Source organism: Habropoda laboriosa, unplaced genomic scaffold (genome assembly GCF_001263275.1).
Source record: "Habropoda laboriosa isolate 0110345459 unplaced genomic scaffold, ASM126327v1 scaffold106, whole genome shotgun sequence".
Taxonomy (NCBI): domain Eukaryota; kingdom Metazoa; phylum Arthropoda; class Insecta; order Hymenoptera; family Apidae; genus Habropoda; species Habropoda laboriosa.
Window position 1 is genome coordinate 480,576 of NW_017100224.1, and position 19,551 is coordinate 500,126.

The following is a 19,551-nucleotide window of genomic DNA, read 5'->3' on the forward strand; positions in this document are numbered from 1 at the left end:
ATAAAATAAGAAGAATTAATAAATTATTTTACTTCTCCTTGGTATTTTTCTAATAAAACATTTATTCTAATTTACATTAATCGTAATAATGTAATGCAACTTGTAATGTAAATCTTTAGAATATAGGAATGAAGTGCCCGAAACGCAGAAGAAGTGTTCCATCTAATTTTTCAGAGTTTGTGACTTATTTGAAAAAGAGCTGCTTTCACTCACTGGTGTATTATTTTAGTATAAAATACGATTGAAAAGTAAACGTTAGAGGTGAAATTACGTTCTTTTGACATTATTTTTACTATTTATTATTTATTATAATCGATATATTTTTATTATTTGCAGATATATTATTACCAAAATGAGTAATCAATTTTTTCATTATTTCTATGTATTCAAATAACCAATTTATAATCTTGATGCATTTAATTTAAAGTTAAATAATAGAAAATAATTGAAAAATTTTATCCAAGGTGCTACATAATATCGCAATATATATGTATGTTAAATATAAAATAAACTGCAATTGTTGTATTGTTGGTATTCAAGCTAATATTTATATATGTTGATATTTTAATTATTTCAATTATTTATTAAGTTTTAGATTCCGAATTCAAATTCAACATACAATGGCTCCAGTGCCGTTAGAAGGTCATCAAACCCCTGTAACCAATAATATTCCACAAGAAGGAAATCGTGGATATTTCTCTTGGCATGCTCATTGATTTTATTATACAACGCACTTACCATGAACTTACTGTTTTGGCTGAATTGTAAGACACTTCAAACTATTTTTTTTTTTACACTCACAAGATTAAAAAGAATTAGTATAATTGATGTAGAATTTAATATGTAATAATATGAATTAGTCATTTTTAAATATTTTTATACATAAAATGTAAAATATGTTTACAGATTACCTCGAAAAACTGACATGGAACGTAAGATAGAAATTTACACCTTTTCAGCTAGAACTAGACAGTTATACGTACGACTATTAGCATTGGTTAAGTGGGCTAATAGTGCTTCTAAAGTTGATAAATCTGCGGTATTTTGAAAATTATTGCTCATATTACTATTATTTGAATATTTTTATATAATTATTATATTGTTGTTAAATAATTAATAAGTAAAAAGATATTTCTTTAACAGCACATAATGGCTTTCTTGGACAAGCAGTCACTACTTTTTGTTGATACAGCTGATATGCTTGCAAGGATGGCTCGAAAAAAATAGTATTTATTATTGTCAATGAATATTTTTCTGATTTTAAAATTGTATGTATTTTTGAATAGGAAAGAATTGTTCCTCCTGATCCAATTACACCAGCAGAGAAAAGAAGTACACTTCAGAGATTAAATCAAGTTATTCAACACAGATTGGTAACTGGAAATTTACTTCCACAAATGCGCAACTTAAAAATTGAAGCAGGAAGAGTAATATTCCTTGTGGAACAAGAATTTTCAGTATCACTTACTGTAATGGGAGATGGTCCTATAGTACCGTGGAGGTTATTAGAATTGGAAATTCTAGTTTCAGATAGAGAAACAGGAGATGGAAAAGCTTTGGTGCATCCATTGCAAACTCGTTACGTACATCAAGTATTATTTTTTCTAATAAGTTACTACACTATTAAATTTATTTTCATAATTATTGGATACTAAAATAAATAATTTTAATTGCAAGGTGGTTCAATCAAGATTGGCAGAAAGTTCAAATCCATTATCCGAAGTTTACCACATTTTGCATTATTTCTGTCAATCATTACAATTGGAAGTACTTTATTCTCAAACATTAAGATTAATACGAGATAGATTGGATGATCACATTCATGTGGATGAATATACACCAGGAAAATGCCTTTCTGTATCATATTGGAGAGAATTAACTAATAAGGATCCTCGATCAGAGTTAGGATACAAACTAACAGTGCAGGTGGACCAACATGATCCTGCACGACCTCTTGCAATAGTACATGTTCCATCCTTAGGTAGCAAGGAAAGTGAAATAGCAGACAGAGCAATTAGATCAGACCAGTTGTCAATGGAATGTTTGTTAGTGCATACAATATATGTACGTACCAGAAGTAGGTTATTAGACCTAAAGCAGGAGCTACAGACAGTGTTAAAAGATGTTGAGTGTACTTTAGCAGGTTCACCTGCAATTCTCTCTGTTCCTATTTTGCAACCTTGTTTAAGAGCAGAACATTTATTAGTTACTGTTGATACACATACTGGAATGTTGCAATGTCATGTACCTCAATATGAAGCTCCTTTGGTTCCTGAATTGACTGTTGCTTTAAATGGTGACCATTCCCGCCTTCCAACTTTAATATCTGAACTCAGGTAATATTTTTACAGTTTTTACTGAATCTTATTTTCTACCATTTCATGTCCTGTTCTTTATTACTTTTTATTTTATTTTGTATTACAGATTTTGGATAACACAGAGGCGGTGTGAAAAAACATTGCAGCATCTTCCAGCAACTTCCCATGAACGCTTGCCAGTTCTTCTTCATCCTGATCATCCAATGTCAAAAATTAGTAGACATCGTATGTTTGTCCAACTTCATCGACATCCTACAGTGATTTTGATAGTGGCATTTAAGGAAAAAGAAACTGTACCATGTGAAATTGAATGCTCATTTTATCTCGCAGTAGTAAAACATAGTTCTATAGAGGATGATCCTCATGATGACAGTATTGAAACAGAAATTCCAAAAATGTATTTAAAAGTTCAAAGTTTAATCGAATTTGATACCTTTGTCATAACCCATGGTCCCTTCACCAGTGTTGATAATGGTCAGTTTTTTAATTTTTTATAATATTATATGATAATAACCTGTTACTTTTTTTTGTAATGGAGAAACAAATAAATAACTATCTTTATTATATCACAGAAGCTCTCGAAACTAGTGGTACCAAACGGAGAAGTACGGGACCTACTGGCAGAACTGATGCCAGTACCACATTACAGAATAGAAGATCCAAACAACCGGCATATTTTATTCCAGAATTAGCGCATGTAGTTGCACTTTGTGATGAAAGAATACCTTTTGTAACATTAGCACAAGAATTAACTAGAAGAGATATTGCTCATCAAGGACTTCAAGTAGAAGCAAATGCTACAGCATTAGTTTTGAAATTAGTTCAATTACCTGCACCTTCTGCAACAATAAGTTCTAGCTGTGCGTGGCATGCTCTTCTTAAACGACTACTCAGTGTTTCAATCAGAGTTCAGGGTAAAGGTATGGCTAAAACGTGGATGGCTGAGTTTGTATTTTATGGTAGTTCTTTATCTAGCAGCCATCCAAAAGAACAAGGTAATATATCATTAAATAATTTTAAGAAATAACATTTTAATACATTTATATGGTTTGTAAATAACTTGCATAATTTGGATCAGGATTACGAAGACCAGTATATTTTCAATATGAAATGGGAACAGCAGATACTATGTCACGTACAGTAGATGCATTGCTTAATGACTGGGCTCAAATTGTACACCTTTATTCTATTGTACATGATTTGGCAGAATATTTTAAAATGGGTATAATTTTTAATTTTACTAATGAAAATATCTATATGGAAAATACATGCAACTATAATAATTAATTAAATTTTGTATGTATTATAGAAAAGTATAGTTTGCGCAACATGGTTAGTATAAAATCATACAACTATAGTAAATTAGTTCTAAGCTATGGTCCTAATCGTGGAGCTACTGTTACTGTTCAATGGAGTACCAATGATAAAGCGTTTAAATTAATTTTCGGAAAAAGTAAATCTTCCTTAATTTATTTCAATTACATATATTTTTAATTAAGCACATTTATTATAATTCATGAAAATATTATAAATATGCAGGTCCAACAAGTACTACAACTAACGCTCATTCAATTATGAAGGAACAGCTTGAGGCTCATTTGAATAGACATAGAAATTTAGCCCAGATTATACACATTCTTCATGAAACACTTCAACCCCTTACATCAATTAGTAAATTACCTATAATTCCACAACTTTGTGTTTATGATTCGGTATGATTAAGTACCAGTACAAACTTTCACAATTATGCCACAATGTGTAACTCTAGTCAGAATTGCATATCAGGGTACGTATTGTTTAGAACTTCGTCTACGAGGAAGTGGTTTAGTAAGTTTACGAGATGGAGCATACAGCCGTTTTGATAGAAGTTACGTAGTAGATGAATTTACTCCAACACAGGGCCTTAAGGTAATAGTAATAGAATTTTAGTTTTTATAAAATTGAATTAGGAATTATGTATTACAATTTTTATAAATTAATTTATAATTTATTTTATAGAATATTTTGTAGAATTTATTGTTTTATTAGAATCATTTTTTTTTTTTGGTAATTACACAGGCTTTTTTGTCCAAATATGTGGATGAAAGTGCAGTTTCTCGTAGAAGATCTCAGTCAGAGGATGACAATCCTCCTTCTCCTGTAACAATGGATAGTGATGGTGGTAGTGGGAGTGGAAATGTAGGTTTTCTAAGTCATCATAGAAGTGGACCACAATCTCCTGCACAACAAAGAGATGGATTAAGATTTCACCCACCTCTTACTCCACCATCTGGTAGCAATCCTCATACACCAGCTAGTCCACATACTGCTAATATATCACAGGTAGCTTTCATATGTACTTGAACTATGTAAATTTATGAAGAAAATTTTTCATTTTTATTTCCAATTTTCAATTTTCTTCAGACAAATCAACATCAAAGTTTCGGAAGTAGTCCAGCCACTTCTTTTAATTTGGCTTCACCACCATCACTACCACCGAATACACCCAATATGTTACCACATCCTTCACCAGGTTCTGGATTAGTTGCTAATAGTCCTTTAAATCCAATGCATGTTCCTAGTCCAGCTGGATTAATGCCAACATCTTCACCAGGACCATGTAGTAATGTTCAAGTGGGACACTCTCCTGCAGGATCCTTTATGCAAACTGGTAAGAAGTAGAACACAATAATTATTTTTACTTGAAAAAATGAGGAAAGTTTAGACTAGCAGAGTAAATTGGATACAATGCGTTGTTTGTGTCACAAGTAATGTATGAGAGATGTAAACGATTTAAAGAGAAGAATATTAGAAGATGTGTACTTCTGATTTGCACATACTTTGAAATTTCAATGGCACATCAGATTTGAAATTTAAAATCTCGATATTAGCTATTACGAAATGTATGTGTATAGGTAGTGTTTTGAAAACGTTTTAACGTCAGCTACAAGAATATACAACAAAAAGGATAGGTTTTCATTTAAATTTGAAACATAATCTTTATAAAGCTTTTCAAGATCATTGCAAGGCCAAATAAATATAGGCATCATATGTGCCTCTTGGTACACTACAATTTGTGTCTTAAATATTTTTTTGTGTCATCCATATTTTTCAAGATATTTACACGTTCTCAGATAAATCATACACACCTGTATATACATATACGACTATTGCAACCGGCGGGTCAAAGTGATTCGACATTCGTTACCCGGAATTCGGTATTAAAAGGTTAATTATCCTGTAAAATGTAACTTTTTTAAATTGACTTACATGATTTAGATGTAAAAAATTTCTAATACTTTTTATATCATTTTTAGTATTTTTTACAATGAAAACATTTCAAGTTTTAGGATAACATTATAATTCAAATGAATATGCATAAAAAAAAGATATTCTTCAGGACAATTTTAGGTAGCAATTAAATCATAATGTTACACCAAAAAAATTATTTATATTACCTGAGGTCTCCCTATAAACCAAACAACTTTTGTAAAAGCATTTTTTTCATAACTTCAATCCCTCGTGAGATATTCCACCATTTCCAGTTAAATGGAACCTCCTATATAAATTAAACCAGGCTTGTTAGATATTGTTATTATATATTATTATTACATATATTAGAAGTAAAATATGTTTTGTTTCAACCTGTTTTAATAGATACACGTAACATCGATTTTGTGCAGAAATAGTTGAAGTTATATTACTATTCTTCTCCTGTTTTCATTACAAGAAAAATTAGAATAGGTGTTATTTACATAGGTATTAAGGTTTCAGTAAAATTGTTGGCATTGAAAATAAATTATAGTTTTCCTTAAAACATTTTGCTTATATAACCAAAAACGGAAAGGGTACCTGAAATTTTAATATTGATGTAATTAATTGATGTGATTTGATGTGATTAATATTGAAAAATACAGTATTTTAATAATTTTTATTAGTTATTTAACATCTTTGATGGTTAATATGTCATACTAAAATTCCTTTTTTTAATCATTATTTATTTAGGACATATAGATGGAAGTCCATTTCCATCTTCACAAAGTATGGCTTCACCAGCAGCATCTAATTGGCCAGGATCACCTAGTGTACCTAGACCATCTCCGGCTCGCCCTGCACAAAGTCCAGGACATGCTGCGTTACATAGTCCTCAAGCTTCTGATCATAAGACTGGAACGCATATTTCGAGAGTACTTCCACAACGTTCATGGGCAGGCGCTGTACCTACACTTCTAACTCATGAAGCTTTAGAACTGCTTTGTTGTCCTTCTCCTCATCCTTCTGGACTTCCTGGTCCTGATCTTTCACCACTTGAAAGATTTCTAGGGTGCATTTATATGCGCAGACAGTTTCAACGATTTATTCAAAATGATGATTGTGTATGAATATTAATCTTTATCTAGTTAGATATGTTAGATATTAGAAGCATAATTAATGAAAATGATATTTTAAATAATATTTTACAGTTAACTGCAATAAATAGTACAGAACCAGGAGTTGTACACTTTAAAGTTGAAAGTCTACAATGTCGAGTTGGCTTAAATCCACAACATTTGCAATCTCTTCATATAAAAGTGCAACCTCTTCCCGAACATAAAGATCAATGGACACATGAAGAATTACAAGTAATTGATATTTCATAATTAAAATTTTAATCTTGTGTTTTTTCTTAATATTTCTATATTTTTACTTTGTCATAGATTATAGAAAAGTTTTTTGATACAAGAGCAGCAGCACCACCATATAAACCAAATACTCTTTCTGGTTTTGGTAGAATGTTAAATCTTCCATTCAATGTTTTGAAAGATTTTGTACAAATTATGAAATTGGAACTAGTACCTGGATTAGCACAGCAACAGCAACTTAAGTGGAATGTACAATGGTGTTTAAGGGTACCTCCTTCTGGAACTCCAATTGCACCTACTGGCATGGCTGGTGTACTGGTTTACAGAAATAAAATTCTTTTCTTTGTATGTACATATTATGTTTGTTAAGAGATAAATATAATATTATTAATTTTAAATTATCATATTACAAGGTAATTTGTTAATTTATTATTTACTTATGTTACAGTTGCAAATAACAAGGATTGGATTACCATATCAAGGAGAAACACTATCACTGGTTTTACCATTAGTTTATGATGTTAGTACAAATTTGACACAGCTAGCAGAGAAAAGGGATCCTAGTCCAGCTTCTGCAATACCTGCTGCATCCTTACAATTAAAAAGATTTGCCGAATATGGTGCAAATCAATCTGAGTGTTCCCTCTTTCCTGCTGTCAGGGATTTGTTAGCTAATTTGACTCTTCCTTCCGAGCCTCCAGTTATGTCTCAGGTAAGTACATAATGTATTTTCAAATCTACAATACAATTTAGGAAGCACAACAGTTTTATGCTTGAAATAACATTTGTATTTTTTTAATAAATCGTTGCTTAGAATAAAGATACTTAGATATTTTGTTAGAAATTGTTTTAAAATATATAAAGTGTCTATAAATTTGCATCGTTTAAAATAACAACGAAACGGTAGTTGATATGAAAAAAATGTAATGACGTTTTCTTCGTCGCTTTTCATGTAGAATATGATAACACAAAGCAAAAATTTTTCGTTCATATTTTTTCAAGATTATTTCAAAGTTACTTCACATTTTTTTAGTTGAACGCTATGTCTTTGTTCCAACGTAATGAAAGAGCGAAAAAAGACGAATTCAAAACACTAGTTTAAAGTGACTTTGAATCAATACAAAGTTATAAAAATTAAAACATCGTTTCAACAATGCAAAAACAAAATTTTTGCTTTACACGTGAAATGTTTGTTTAAAACGTTTTTACATTTTTTTCGTATGAACTGCCGTTTAGTAGTTATTTCATACGGCACAAATTTGTAGACACCCTGTATATCAATGATTTGCTATATTACAATCAGAATAAAAAATGGTGTATTGTTTAAAATGCTTATAATGTTCAGGGGAACAAATATCATATTGTACAAATTTTTTGTTTTCTATTTATGACAACTGTGACTTATGTAAGAGAACTGACATAAATAACTATTCTGATGTGCATTTTATAATTAAGCATAACTAAATAACAAAGTTGTTTTACTATTCTTATATTTATTATTTTATTTATGTTACAAAGTTCCTTATGGCTTTATCCTTTATTTAGCCATGTTTTACATCTTTTTTTATATATTTATGTTATATGAAGTGTATATGAATGATTATTAGGGATGATTACTATGGAGGTGAATAATCTATAATACTTATAAGGAATTGATAAATGTCGTGTCTTTTAAAAATTGTAATAGCTATCGCATTTTACGGTAGTTGTTTAAATTTTCAATTTCTATTCATGGGCAATAATATTCAAAATACTTGGAACAGTCGAGTTACAGGTATTACATATTGAAAGACTTAACTTACAGAAGGAGTAAGAATGTACCACTTTTGTGTAATCGACTTTAAATTTAGTCGATTATGCTGGATTTTAAATGCTTTTTTGCAGTTAAATTTAGTTATGATTTTGTTTTTATTGAAAAATTTGGTGCTGAATAACTTTTCATTGATATTTAGAATGTGTGGGGATGCAGAATTTTCCATTTGTTGTTCTATAAATTTTTGGGTTTGTTTTTATAGCATTTTTGAAGATTGTTGAAAGAAAATCTTGAAATTTGTTCATTTATTAGTAGAGTAGAGTAATCTTTTGTTCTTTTATTCCTAATAATGAAATTCATGTGGAGTTCTTTGTTTATTTCTAGGTTTGTTTTCTAAATTATTTTACTAATATAAAATTTACAATAAAACTTGTTTTAATCAAGAGGTTTTTATTCATCATTTTATGCAATTTTAAATTACTGTTTGGTAATTTTGGTTTTGAGGCAATAAAATTATCGACGAATTTTCGTATACTGCTCTAAGTTGTAAATTGCATGTTCCTTAAAAAATGTTCGATTAATCTGAAGAAATGATAATTATTTGGTGTTAAATCTGGCGAATAAGCCGTGATATACAACTTTCCAATTTAGGTTTATAACAGTTTCCTTTGTTAATCTTCCAATGTGTGTGGCTGAGTGTAATCGTGCAGGAGTTTTGATATTTTAATTCTTTTAACGTTTCAAATTATCTTTCAGCTGCATAAACTTTTCTAGCTAGAATTTAAACGTTTTCTACGAGGTTGAGGACTGATCATGCCGGCCAGTCCAAGATTTTTATATTTTTTGAAAGAAAGTAGTTTTAGACTAATTTAGTTGTATGAATTGCCACATTGTCTTACTGGAAGTTTTGATACCCATTTCAGGTCATTACACTTCATTTTCCCATTAATCAAGAATTTAACATGATTTCCTTTTTTTGTAAGTCATTAAAAATATTAATTTCACCTATCTAGGCTGTCTAAATTCTAAAGTGAACATTTCTTTGTCCTTTACTTTATTGTTTTTTCTAATGTATATTTGCCTTCACTAATTCCAAACATTTTTTTTTATGGCAATAACTTAATGATGATCAAAATGTCTCGATTTTCAATGTTTTAGGATATAAAATTGAGATGTTCAAATTGCTGTTTAGATTATATACCTGGGCTTACGTTACGGATAAAACAGAATCCCGCTATTATTATTCATTCATTCCATTCTTGTGCTTTGTGTATTTCTTACAAATTAGCGTATGGCTGCACTTTGTCGGTGGACTTTCTTATAGGAGTTTTTTTAACCGTACACTCTCAATAGCAAATGACGTATCGTGAGCTCACGCCAAAAGATAGAGATAATTAGAAAAGCTTAAAATTTATAGGTCGGTTTTCTCAAATAAAGATCTTGTGCAATGTCCTGCAAAAAGGACAGTTACTATTTATACATTAAGGAAATCACCCGAATTTTCCAATTGAAGATTTATACCCCTAGTCACGTCCTAAAATTTTCCAAGAGTTTTTCAGAAAGAGACACGAAGGAGTTTTTAGAATTTTAAGAGCAGAAGGATTAGAATAGCGAGATAGATTAAAACAGTCAGTTAGAAAAAATAAATCAGGACCTCAAATCTAACAGTTAGAACAGTCAGAATAGTTAAAATAGTCAGAAGCAACTGGCTTCTGTAAGTATTAATTGGAAGCAATGAGGCTTCATAAAACATTTGTAAGAACTAAATAGGCTTTAATATCAATTAAATCAATTTTTACAAGAAATTCTCGATTGGTTCCTTACTCAGTTCAGAGGGCACCGGTTATACAATACGCAATACTAAAACGTTAGTTAATCAGAACTGCGGCGTGTCCTAACAATTGTTATAACATAGGGCATTAGTTTTTCTTGCTGTCCTTTGGGAATTAGAAGCATTCTCCTAAAATGGCTTGGTTTTATCGTTCTATTAGTGTTCATGGTCATCCAGTACTCTTTTACTTTTGGTATTTTTGATAATTTTTCAATAGATTATACCCTCCTTGCGATGTGTATGAACAGGTTCGCTACCATTGTTCTCGAAGTATTTTCTGCTACCTCTCGTATTATTTTTGTTTACATTCGTAAAATCTATATTTTTATCAGATTTATATAATACAATGAATGTCTACACTTATGCACACGTAATTACAATTAAACACGCAAACTGTGCATTTTGTATATGTTAGATGTAGATAACAGTGATCTATCATGAGAATTGATGCATCATACATACATATGTGACGATGGTAGCGGACGTGTTAATTAATTTCCTGATTTTCGTGATAGAGTAGTCCTTCGATTGTAATGATAAAATTTGTTTAATCTCATTACTATTTAATGCCTTTCCTCGACGCACTTTCAAAATTTGTTGGAAAACAGACACTTTGTATATTCACTAAATCAGTATTCTATACTGCTGCTTTAGTAAATTGCTCCATAGTAACAAACAAAGATTTTAAGAAGCACAAATATGTCAAGTAAAGAGAAAACTATTATTTTGTTCTATCAAGTTAAATTCTATTTACATTTTTTTCTATAATTTTAATAAACAGTTTTACAGTATGTTTACACTAAACGGGATGTGCAAAATATACATTTTCTTACCCATATCTTAAAAAATAGATAAGGTGTTGTTAAGTCTGCTATCATTTTGTCCCAGACTGTAGGTACATATTTTTTTAAAAGTATTTGAGCTAAAAAGTTCAAATTTTGCACAATTTTTTAGCTTTGAATTTAGAAGAAAGTAGACTATTACGTTTTAAGCTTAAATGTTATATGTAAAGCTATGAGCTTCATTTTAGTCTACTTTAAGCGTAGATATATAACACACGTCAAAATTGAAACCAGTCAATTTGAGTTGTTCTCTTGCAAATGTGTTGTTCCTTATTGTATTTGGTATTCTTGAATTACAAATTGTGCAAGTACGTGTTTAATAAATTTTTGTTGAAGAAGGACATTCTATTTATACATCTTTTGTCACATTTTTTCTTTTGCTTTCAGCCTAAATAAAGTATACGGGATGTTTCAGCACAGGTAAACAACAATTTATCAATTTACACAGAATGTGATTTTAAGCAGAAAATGTTATTATAAACATCTCCCAAAAATTCAATACTTAAAGAGATTATTTCTGATGAAGGGTGCTCATTTTGACGTGTCTTGTTAACCTAAATGAATTTTTATTCATTAATTATTTACATTTTGAAATTATATAAATATAGTCGTGTTTAGTACCATTTCCATCGTAACGAGTTTAACAATTCTATTAAAGTAATTTCATAATAATAAAGTGAAAAATATAGAGATTTATAACAATTGCATTACTCTCAATATAATTGGGACAATTTGAGTTGCAAAAATCGGAACAATATGAAAAGCAGTACCGTATATAAAATGCAGTATGTAACTAGAACCACTTCGATCTTGAAACAAATCTGTAAATAATGATTTTAGAGAAATTTAGTTCTGATGAATGTTACACTTTTATGAGATGAATATTGCATCAACATTCTTTATTATTTAACTTTCAAAAATTCCAAGGTTATCTTCAGCTTTTTGAACGGGAACAAAATTTCTTTTATAAGAAAAGTTGTTAATAATATTGAAACAAATTCATTCACGTTAAGCAATACGACCTTCAAATACTGTTATGTGACCAGGCGCGCGGTGTATTTTATGCATCCCTACGAGTCATTTCATATTAAAATATACAAACTTGCGATCATAGTTACAGACTTTTTCATAGTAACTATTTATCTCGAATAGTTGTCAAAATATTTAATGTTAAAGTTTTGGCAACTTGAAGGCTGGTTGAAGCGCTTGCACAGCATCGAACGGTGTACATCATGGTAAACTTTTTTTTCTCTTCATATTCCTGTAATTTCTACTTTTTTTTTTGCATGCATTACAAGGAAAAATTCGTGAAATCGAATGACATTTTTTTTTTAATTGATTCGAGCTTGGGAACAACTTCAAGTCGATATTTGAAACTTTAACACCGATTATTGTTACATTTGTTAATAATAAATAATATTTTATATACATATTTGGGAAAAGCATTTCTTCAGTTTTAAAATGCACACAAGTACAAAGCATTATCTTTAAACAGAGCCGAAATATGAGTACTGAAATTGTGATGTATTAAATCATTTAATTCAAGTTGTCAAAACTTTAACATTAAATATCTTAAAAATCATTTATACGAAAGTTACAATTTTCTAGGGGAAAATAGTTGACTATGATTGCACTTTTATGTGTTTTGAAGTGGAATGGCCCCTACATAAAAGCTTGAATATATACATATATTATTAGAATTATTGTTTGCAATAAATTCTCATTTTTTAATTAATTATAATGTCTCAAATTGTATGAAAACAAAATTGATCATTTATTCCGTATCTACATAGCTATTCATTTTTTGAAGTATTACATTTTTTACGTAATATAATTTTAAGTGCATGCTGTTTATAAATAAATTTTATATAATGGTCAAATCTTACGGTCATGTTATTTTTTTTTTTATCGAACTTTTGCAAATAACACAACGTCCCACTTTCTTCCATTGTTGTTCAGCTTCTTTAGATTCTTATATTTTTCAATATTTAGCCAGAAATGTTCGAATGTCTAGAAGAAACGGTATTATGTGTGATCTTTGAACCAAAAATGACTTCATAAATTCGAAATCGAGACTTCTAAAAAGAAATTCTTGATTCCTTGGAATTTTCACTTAAGAAATAATATAAAACCTGAGCATTAATGCAAGTAATATTTAATAAGGAGAAGAATATAACTAATTGTAAGAGTCATCCTTTTACTATCTTCTTGACAAAATGATTTCCACATATTTTATTCTATTGTATCTATTCCGCTTTTTATAGTATTTTAGTTTAAAATGGTATGTGGTTTTTTTGTTTCTTCGTTTACAGTTATATTGTTTATCACATATTTTTTCAGTAAATATTGCATATTTATTTTTTCCATCCATATCTTACAGTGTTTGGATATAACAATTGCTTATTTAAAATATATTATCTATCATATAAGAAATGCAAAAACAAATCCTCTTCTTCAGATCTTTTCTTATTGACAGTGCATTGGCTATTACACATTTTTAAATAAGAGCGCACGAAATAGTCTAGTGCCTATAACATGGTTTTGTTAATGTGTATTTGGGGAATTCTTATCATGAACTTTTGCGGGACCTCATTTTCTATTACATAGTTTTTGGAAAGCTGGTTATTAACTTCAATTCGTATACATCATATGTATGTATACATTATGATTAGACTGCGAATTTTTATGCATTTATGGAAAATTTCAAGACACAAAAATACACAGAACGCACATAATTAGCAAAAATATATGAATAATCCTGCAATATAGTATTAGTTATGATATTTAGTGAATAAAACAGTTGCCTATCTAGCTTCTATTTTTTTAATTATATTCATGAAAATATGAATTTGCATAAAAATCCGCAGTCTAATTATGATTCTTCACAATGGAAATAATTCATAACCTCTATGTCATGTCATAATTTTTCTATATCTGCACTTATGACAGTAACATACTGTTTGATGATACCTTCTATTTATCATTTTATTTCAAAGAAATAGTGGAAAATGAATTTAAACGAATGGTTTCATTTCTTGACACGTTTCGAGTAAATTAAAAATTAGGAAAATTTGAAAGCTTCTAAGAGCTAATTTTAATAACAACTTCAGAAAAATTGTTAAGACAATATGTTTATAATTTTATCAGATACATTTGATGCGCTCTTTCTTAAATTTTAAATATACTCTATTTTACAAATTTGTATTGTAGAAGAAATTATATATACTTATATCTTGATATAAATATTTATGTACAAAGTGTTAGCATTGAACTTTCATACAAGTGTATTTAATTCTTCACCAAAACAAAATTAAACAGTCAAAATCAGTTAGAATAAAGCACTAGTCATACAAACTGAAAAATAAATATATTTGTGAAAATTGAATTATTTACAATTAAAAATTTTGTATCAATTGTCAAAATGATAGGTAGTTCCATCGCCAGCTGGTGGACAGGTAACACCAACACAACAGATTCAAAGTCCTGCAATGCAACTACATTCTCCTATGGCTGGAAATCAAGGTCCTCCGCAGGCTGCATATGGGATTCAAGGTATGCCTCCAATGGGCATAATGGGTGGACCACCTCAATAGGACATACTTTACTCTCCTAGTCCCCTCTGTTTACCGAATCAGTCGACATGGATCAACTGAGTCGAATTCTAATGTCCGTTTGATAATTGTACAATTTCTTTACTTCAACGGATCATTTTGGGGAATTGTAGGAGAGTTGTTTCATAAAACAAGCTTGTTTTGTAAAGTCACATTATGAATGGTAGTTGTAAAAAGGATTGTAACCAAAACTTTATTTGTACAAATTTATATACATTACAGAAATAGTGTTTAGTGTTTAGTGTTAGATTTGAGGATAGATGGACCAAATTTTATTCTAAAATAATTTATTAAATTCATGCAATTTACTTTTAATAAACTTCATCTGTCCTTTAATTATCGTATTTTTATATAAATATGCTTTTATTACATTCAAAATATCAGAATTAGTTGCAAAACAAAATTCTATTTAAAATTTTTGGTAGTACAAATTTTTCATTATATTCATGTTAAAATGTTAAACAATTAACAATTTTCTGTATTCTTTATAAAAACATCAAACAATAAGTTTTTTTATAATTAGACAATTATTAATCTTTTAATTTAGTAAATTATAAAACATTGTAACTATGAAAACTAAACATTCTTTTTATTATAAAACAGAGACTGTGATACTAGTTGAAGCATAGAATAAATAAATTCTATGATTAAATTATAATGTAATAATTTAAAACCATCCCCGTACTTGCTTACATAGTAGCCAAAACGTATCCTAGGACCTTTTCATATTTGTTACGCGGTTGCTACATTTCTATTACTGACGAGTCCGTCTATATAAACTCAATGATGTTTGTAGAGATGTTCTGCTAAATAAGTATCCTGCGTTTTTACGTGGTAATATATCTGCGCTCCAATTCAACCGAAATTTCAGCCTCGTACCTAAATTGATTTACAAAATAATCTTTTATGGGTAATTAGGACGTTAATTTCCAACGACATATGCAAAAAATTTATATATTGTCATATAAATTTCAAAGAATGTTATATTTTTTGAGATTTTTAAAAATCTTTTATCTAAGTAACCGTAAAATCGTATTTGCATAATAAAAATAACTTTTGTGTCTAAAAAAAAAAAACTAAAAGGAAAAAGATAGAGAAAAGGATATCAGAATAAAGATTGTTCTAAAACAAGCAATTCAGAGAACAGTTAAAATTTTTAGTGTTTTCACTGAATCTTTGTGAAACTATTACGGAATGGATTGCTAAGGTTCTCCTGATAAAAATGAGTCTTGACACGACTTTATTCAAATCATGTTAAATTATATCGTCATCACGATTTTTCAGACACTTCCGTTAATCTAACAAAAAGTGTTTCGAATAAAAGTTAATTAGCTTCCAATCGGCTACAAATTGCAATATAAGAAATTTTTAAAAACATTGTTTTTTCAATCAAAAGTCATCTGGACTGTTTTAAATGACACTAAATACATATTTTTAACTTCATACTGTTATAATAGGTGATGTTAATACGAGTTCAACGACCTACTGTACTATGACTTTGAAATTACCCAGAATATTGAAATGTCGGCTTAATTAAGGGAAATGTTATAGTTAAAAATTATTTTATTTCGATGAAATTACACATTATAAAGTGGTGAGCTTCAACAAGAAAAATATTAATCATTTGCACGTTACAAAAGAAGCGTAAACAGTGTACAGAAACAAACATACCTTGTGTAGTGTTGCAGTACCTTTGTGCGTTCAATTATAATAAATACTCGAATTGTTATAAAGTTGTTTCAATGCACGTATAAAATTTTTCTGTAGAGTCATTTACAGTCGATGGTCTACACTGTGCCAATTTAAAACATTGCACACCTAGAGCAGCGAATCCGCACAGCATGTCCAGAAGTTCATTGTGACAGCATTGTAAATAGCAGTAACCAATATAAATTTACTGCACCATTTAGAATTGTGCTTACAAAACGATGGGTTAGAAGAAGGGATACCTTTCAGCGGAGGAGCAGAAAGATGTGATGAATGGCGAGACTTACCCACTAATAGTCGCCCCTTTAGCTAGAGAGATGAGCGGTGTCGGTACGGTGCTAAAGGATGAGAGACATCTGCTCTCTGCGTCTGCGGAAGAGCATAAAGGGAAGAGGCTCCCCTTTCTGCGGAGCTGCATCAGGACGAGGGATCTGGTCACTTCTTATAGCGGTCTTGATAAGTGGGCGTTGCCGGGCAAGTCCCCTTGTCACTGCTAGCCTATGGGTTGAGAAAATTAATGGGGGGAGGTAAAGTTACACCACACCTCCCCTCCAGGGCGGGTCGAAAGACAATGGCATGGGGAGGGCTGCAGACATCATTCTTAAGAGTTGCCGTGGCCCTCCCTAGTGTGCTCGACGAGGGTCCCCGTAGAGGTTTTAGTGGATAAATGAAAAAAAATCCCACACTAACCCGCCTCCCCCAGGGAACTTTACCTCCCCCATTAACTTCCTCCACGCACACAGTACTTACTTCAATTATATACCGTAGGAAGATACTACTTACTTATACAAATTTTGATGACATCTCAGAGTAGACATACTCAAAGATAGCCAATTTTTGACGGCATGTAAGTACTTTAGTTTTTAGAGTAAAACTAAATAAGTAGTTCTATTAGTTATTTTGCTGCGAGTTAAAAAAAAATTTTGTATTTTAAAATTTATATTTAATGTAAAATTGAAACGATAATTGTAAATAAGATGTTTATAGTATAATTTTTGAACCTTTTTTAGTCAAGTAATTAGATTTTTGTTTTAAATATTTTGTATTTACAAATAACATAATACAAAAAAATCATAATCTTTAATAATTGTACTTGTTCTCAACGATCTATTCACTTTTCAAATGAAATATAGCTTTGCGCGATCATGCAAGCGTTTGGAACACTGTGCGTCGTACTGAAAGCTGCGTGTAGTCCTGGGTTCGGTAACATCAATAGAGAAATAAGACAAAGTCTGTTAATCGCATAATCGTCAGTTTCACATCATGAAAAATGAACGAATAATGAATAATAATGAACGAATAACAAATAAACGATTAAGGAATTGTAATTGAATAATAAATAACGAACAAAATTCATCTATTATTCGTTGACATTGCAACTCAGTTACAGATGTTTATAGTTTTCATTAGATCTTCAGGAAATCATCTACATTTTGCGGACTATATCTTATAAACAATAAATTTTACAATGGTATTATGACAGTATATGTAATTAAAACCAATTTTAATGAATTTGGATTCAGTTTCATGAACAGAATCTCACAAATTGATAATATTCTCATTATACTGCAATAAAAAACATGAGAACATAATTTCTGATTAGTGAATGATTCGTTCCATGTGCGTGTTCTACCGCTGTCGAGAATTCGTCTTCTACCCACGCAATCTAATATATGTAAATATTTTTACAGATTTAACAAAAAAGGACCTTTTACATATGTCAACTTTACCATCATTGATGGTTGGATTATATATAATTCCGAAACGCACCGCTCTATTATCATAGATGGCATAACAAAACCTTTGAAACATAAAGTCCCATAACATGATAGGTCTATTCTGTACCTTGTTTATGGTTTTATATTTAGAAGTGCCACAAATATTCCATTTTGAAAGGAAATTTAAATCAAATAAAAATATTAAAGAATGCATAAAATAAAATTTAAAGATTAACAATATAAAAATATAATATTGTCATAGACATTATAACTAATGTAGAATTTATTTAAAATTATTATATTAGTTTAGTCATTATAGTTTTTTTATTACTTCTACATATCTATAATGTATTACCAAGCTTTTTTATTCACTGAAATTAATATCAGAACTTTTCCCTTTAAAAATACGTAAATTGATTGATAAAAGTAGGATACATAAATACGTGTTCAAGGTAATCTTGATCACTCATTGTTAAAATAAATACTTCGAATATAGAACAAACTTTGTCATGATAAAATATGTTTATTCATTTTTGTGTAATATATCATAATAAAAATTTAAATCGTGTTTCAATGATATTGTTTAAGACATTTTTAAAATCCTACATACAGTTAACGGACAAAATGGATTACTTTATTGATGACGAAACTATTCGTAAAATAAAGATCAATTATTTGAAAATTTGCTAATAAAATTTGTAGTTCCCTCCCTTACCAAAGAAGTCGAAAAATTTCTAAGCCTTACTTCCTATTACTAAAATATAAGAATAAATAATTATTTACAAATTTTTTTAAATTGTAATTATTTTTTTATATTTTATTATTTGACATTCTAACTAGCTATATGATTAAAGTAACAAATACGTAAAAATAAGATTTATAAAAATATGATTCTACCATTTTTAATTTTAAACGTTAACATCTAAATATAAATGAAATCATACAAGAATGTTTGTTCAAAGAATAATAAATAAACAGAATAAAAGTGATTTTTACACGTGCTTGAGGTACTTTGTATTAATTACATTAACAAAAATTTATTATGACAAATATTTCTCATAATATTTTTAATAATATATCTTCAAAAATCAAACAACTGCAATGTATCTTACTCAAAAATGTATACTTCTATTTAACAAAATATTATATAAAATAATTTCCATGTTTCTT

At 29.5% G+C, this 19,551-nt stretch overlaps 1 protein-coding gene across 1 annotated transcript in view; it reads left to right on the top strand.

Annotated features, from left to right (window-relative positions):
- The window catches only part of LOC108571091 (mediator of RNA polymerase II transcription subunit 14), a 15,529-nt gene extending 591 nt beyond the window's left edge, over nucleotides 1-14,938 (top strand). The window contains 18 exon segments of the mRNA XM_017933065.1: nucleotides 590-691; nucleotides 693-764; nucleotides 907-1,039; nucleotides 1,287-1,592; nucleotides 1,678-2,336; nucleotides 2,425-2,792; nucleotides 2,891-3,313; nucleotides 3,397-3,540; nucleotides 3,628-3,771; nucleotides 3,858-4,024; nucleotides 4,026-4,226; nucleotides 4,377-4,640; nucleotides 4,722-4,968; nucleotides 6,303-6,673; nucleotides 6,761-6,919; nucleotides 6,995-7,264; nucleotides 7,368-7,631; nucleotides 14,774-14,938. Coding sequence (XP_017788554.1) covers nucleotides 621-691; nucleotides 693-764; nucleotides 907-1,039; nucleotides 1,287-1,592; nucleotides 1,678-2,336; nucleotides 2,425-2,792; nucleotides 2,891-3,313; nucleotides 3,397-3,540; nucleotides 3,628-3,771; nucleotides 3,858-4,024; nucleotides 4,026-4,226; nucleotides 4,377-4,640; nucleotides 4,722-4,968; nucleotides 6,303-6,673; nucleotides 6,761-6,919; nucleotides 6,995-7,264; nucleotides 7,368-7,631; nucleotides 14,774-14,938 — 4,428 coding nt within the window. The 5' untranslated portion in view covers nucleotides 590-620.
- Nucleotides 14,939-19,551: the final 4,613 nt, after the last annotated feature.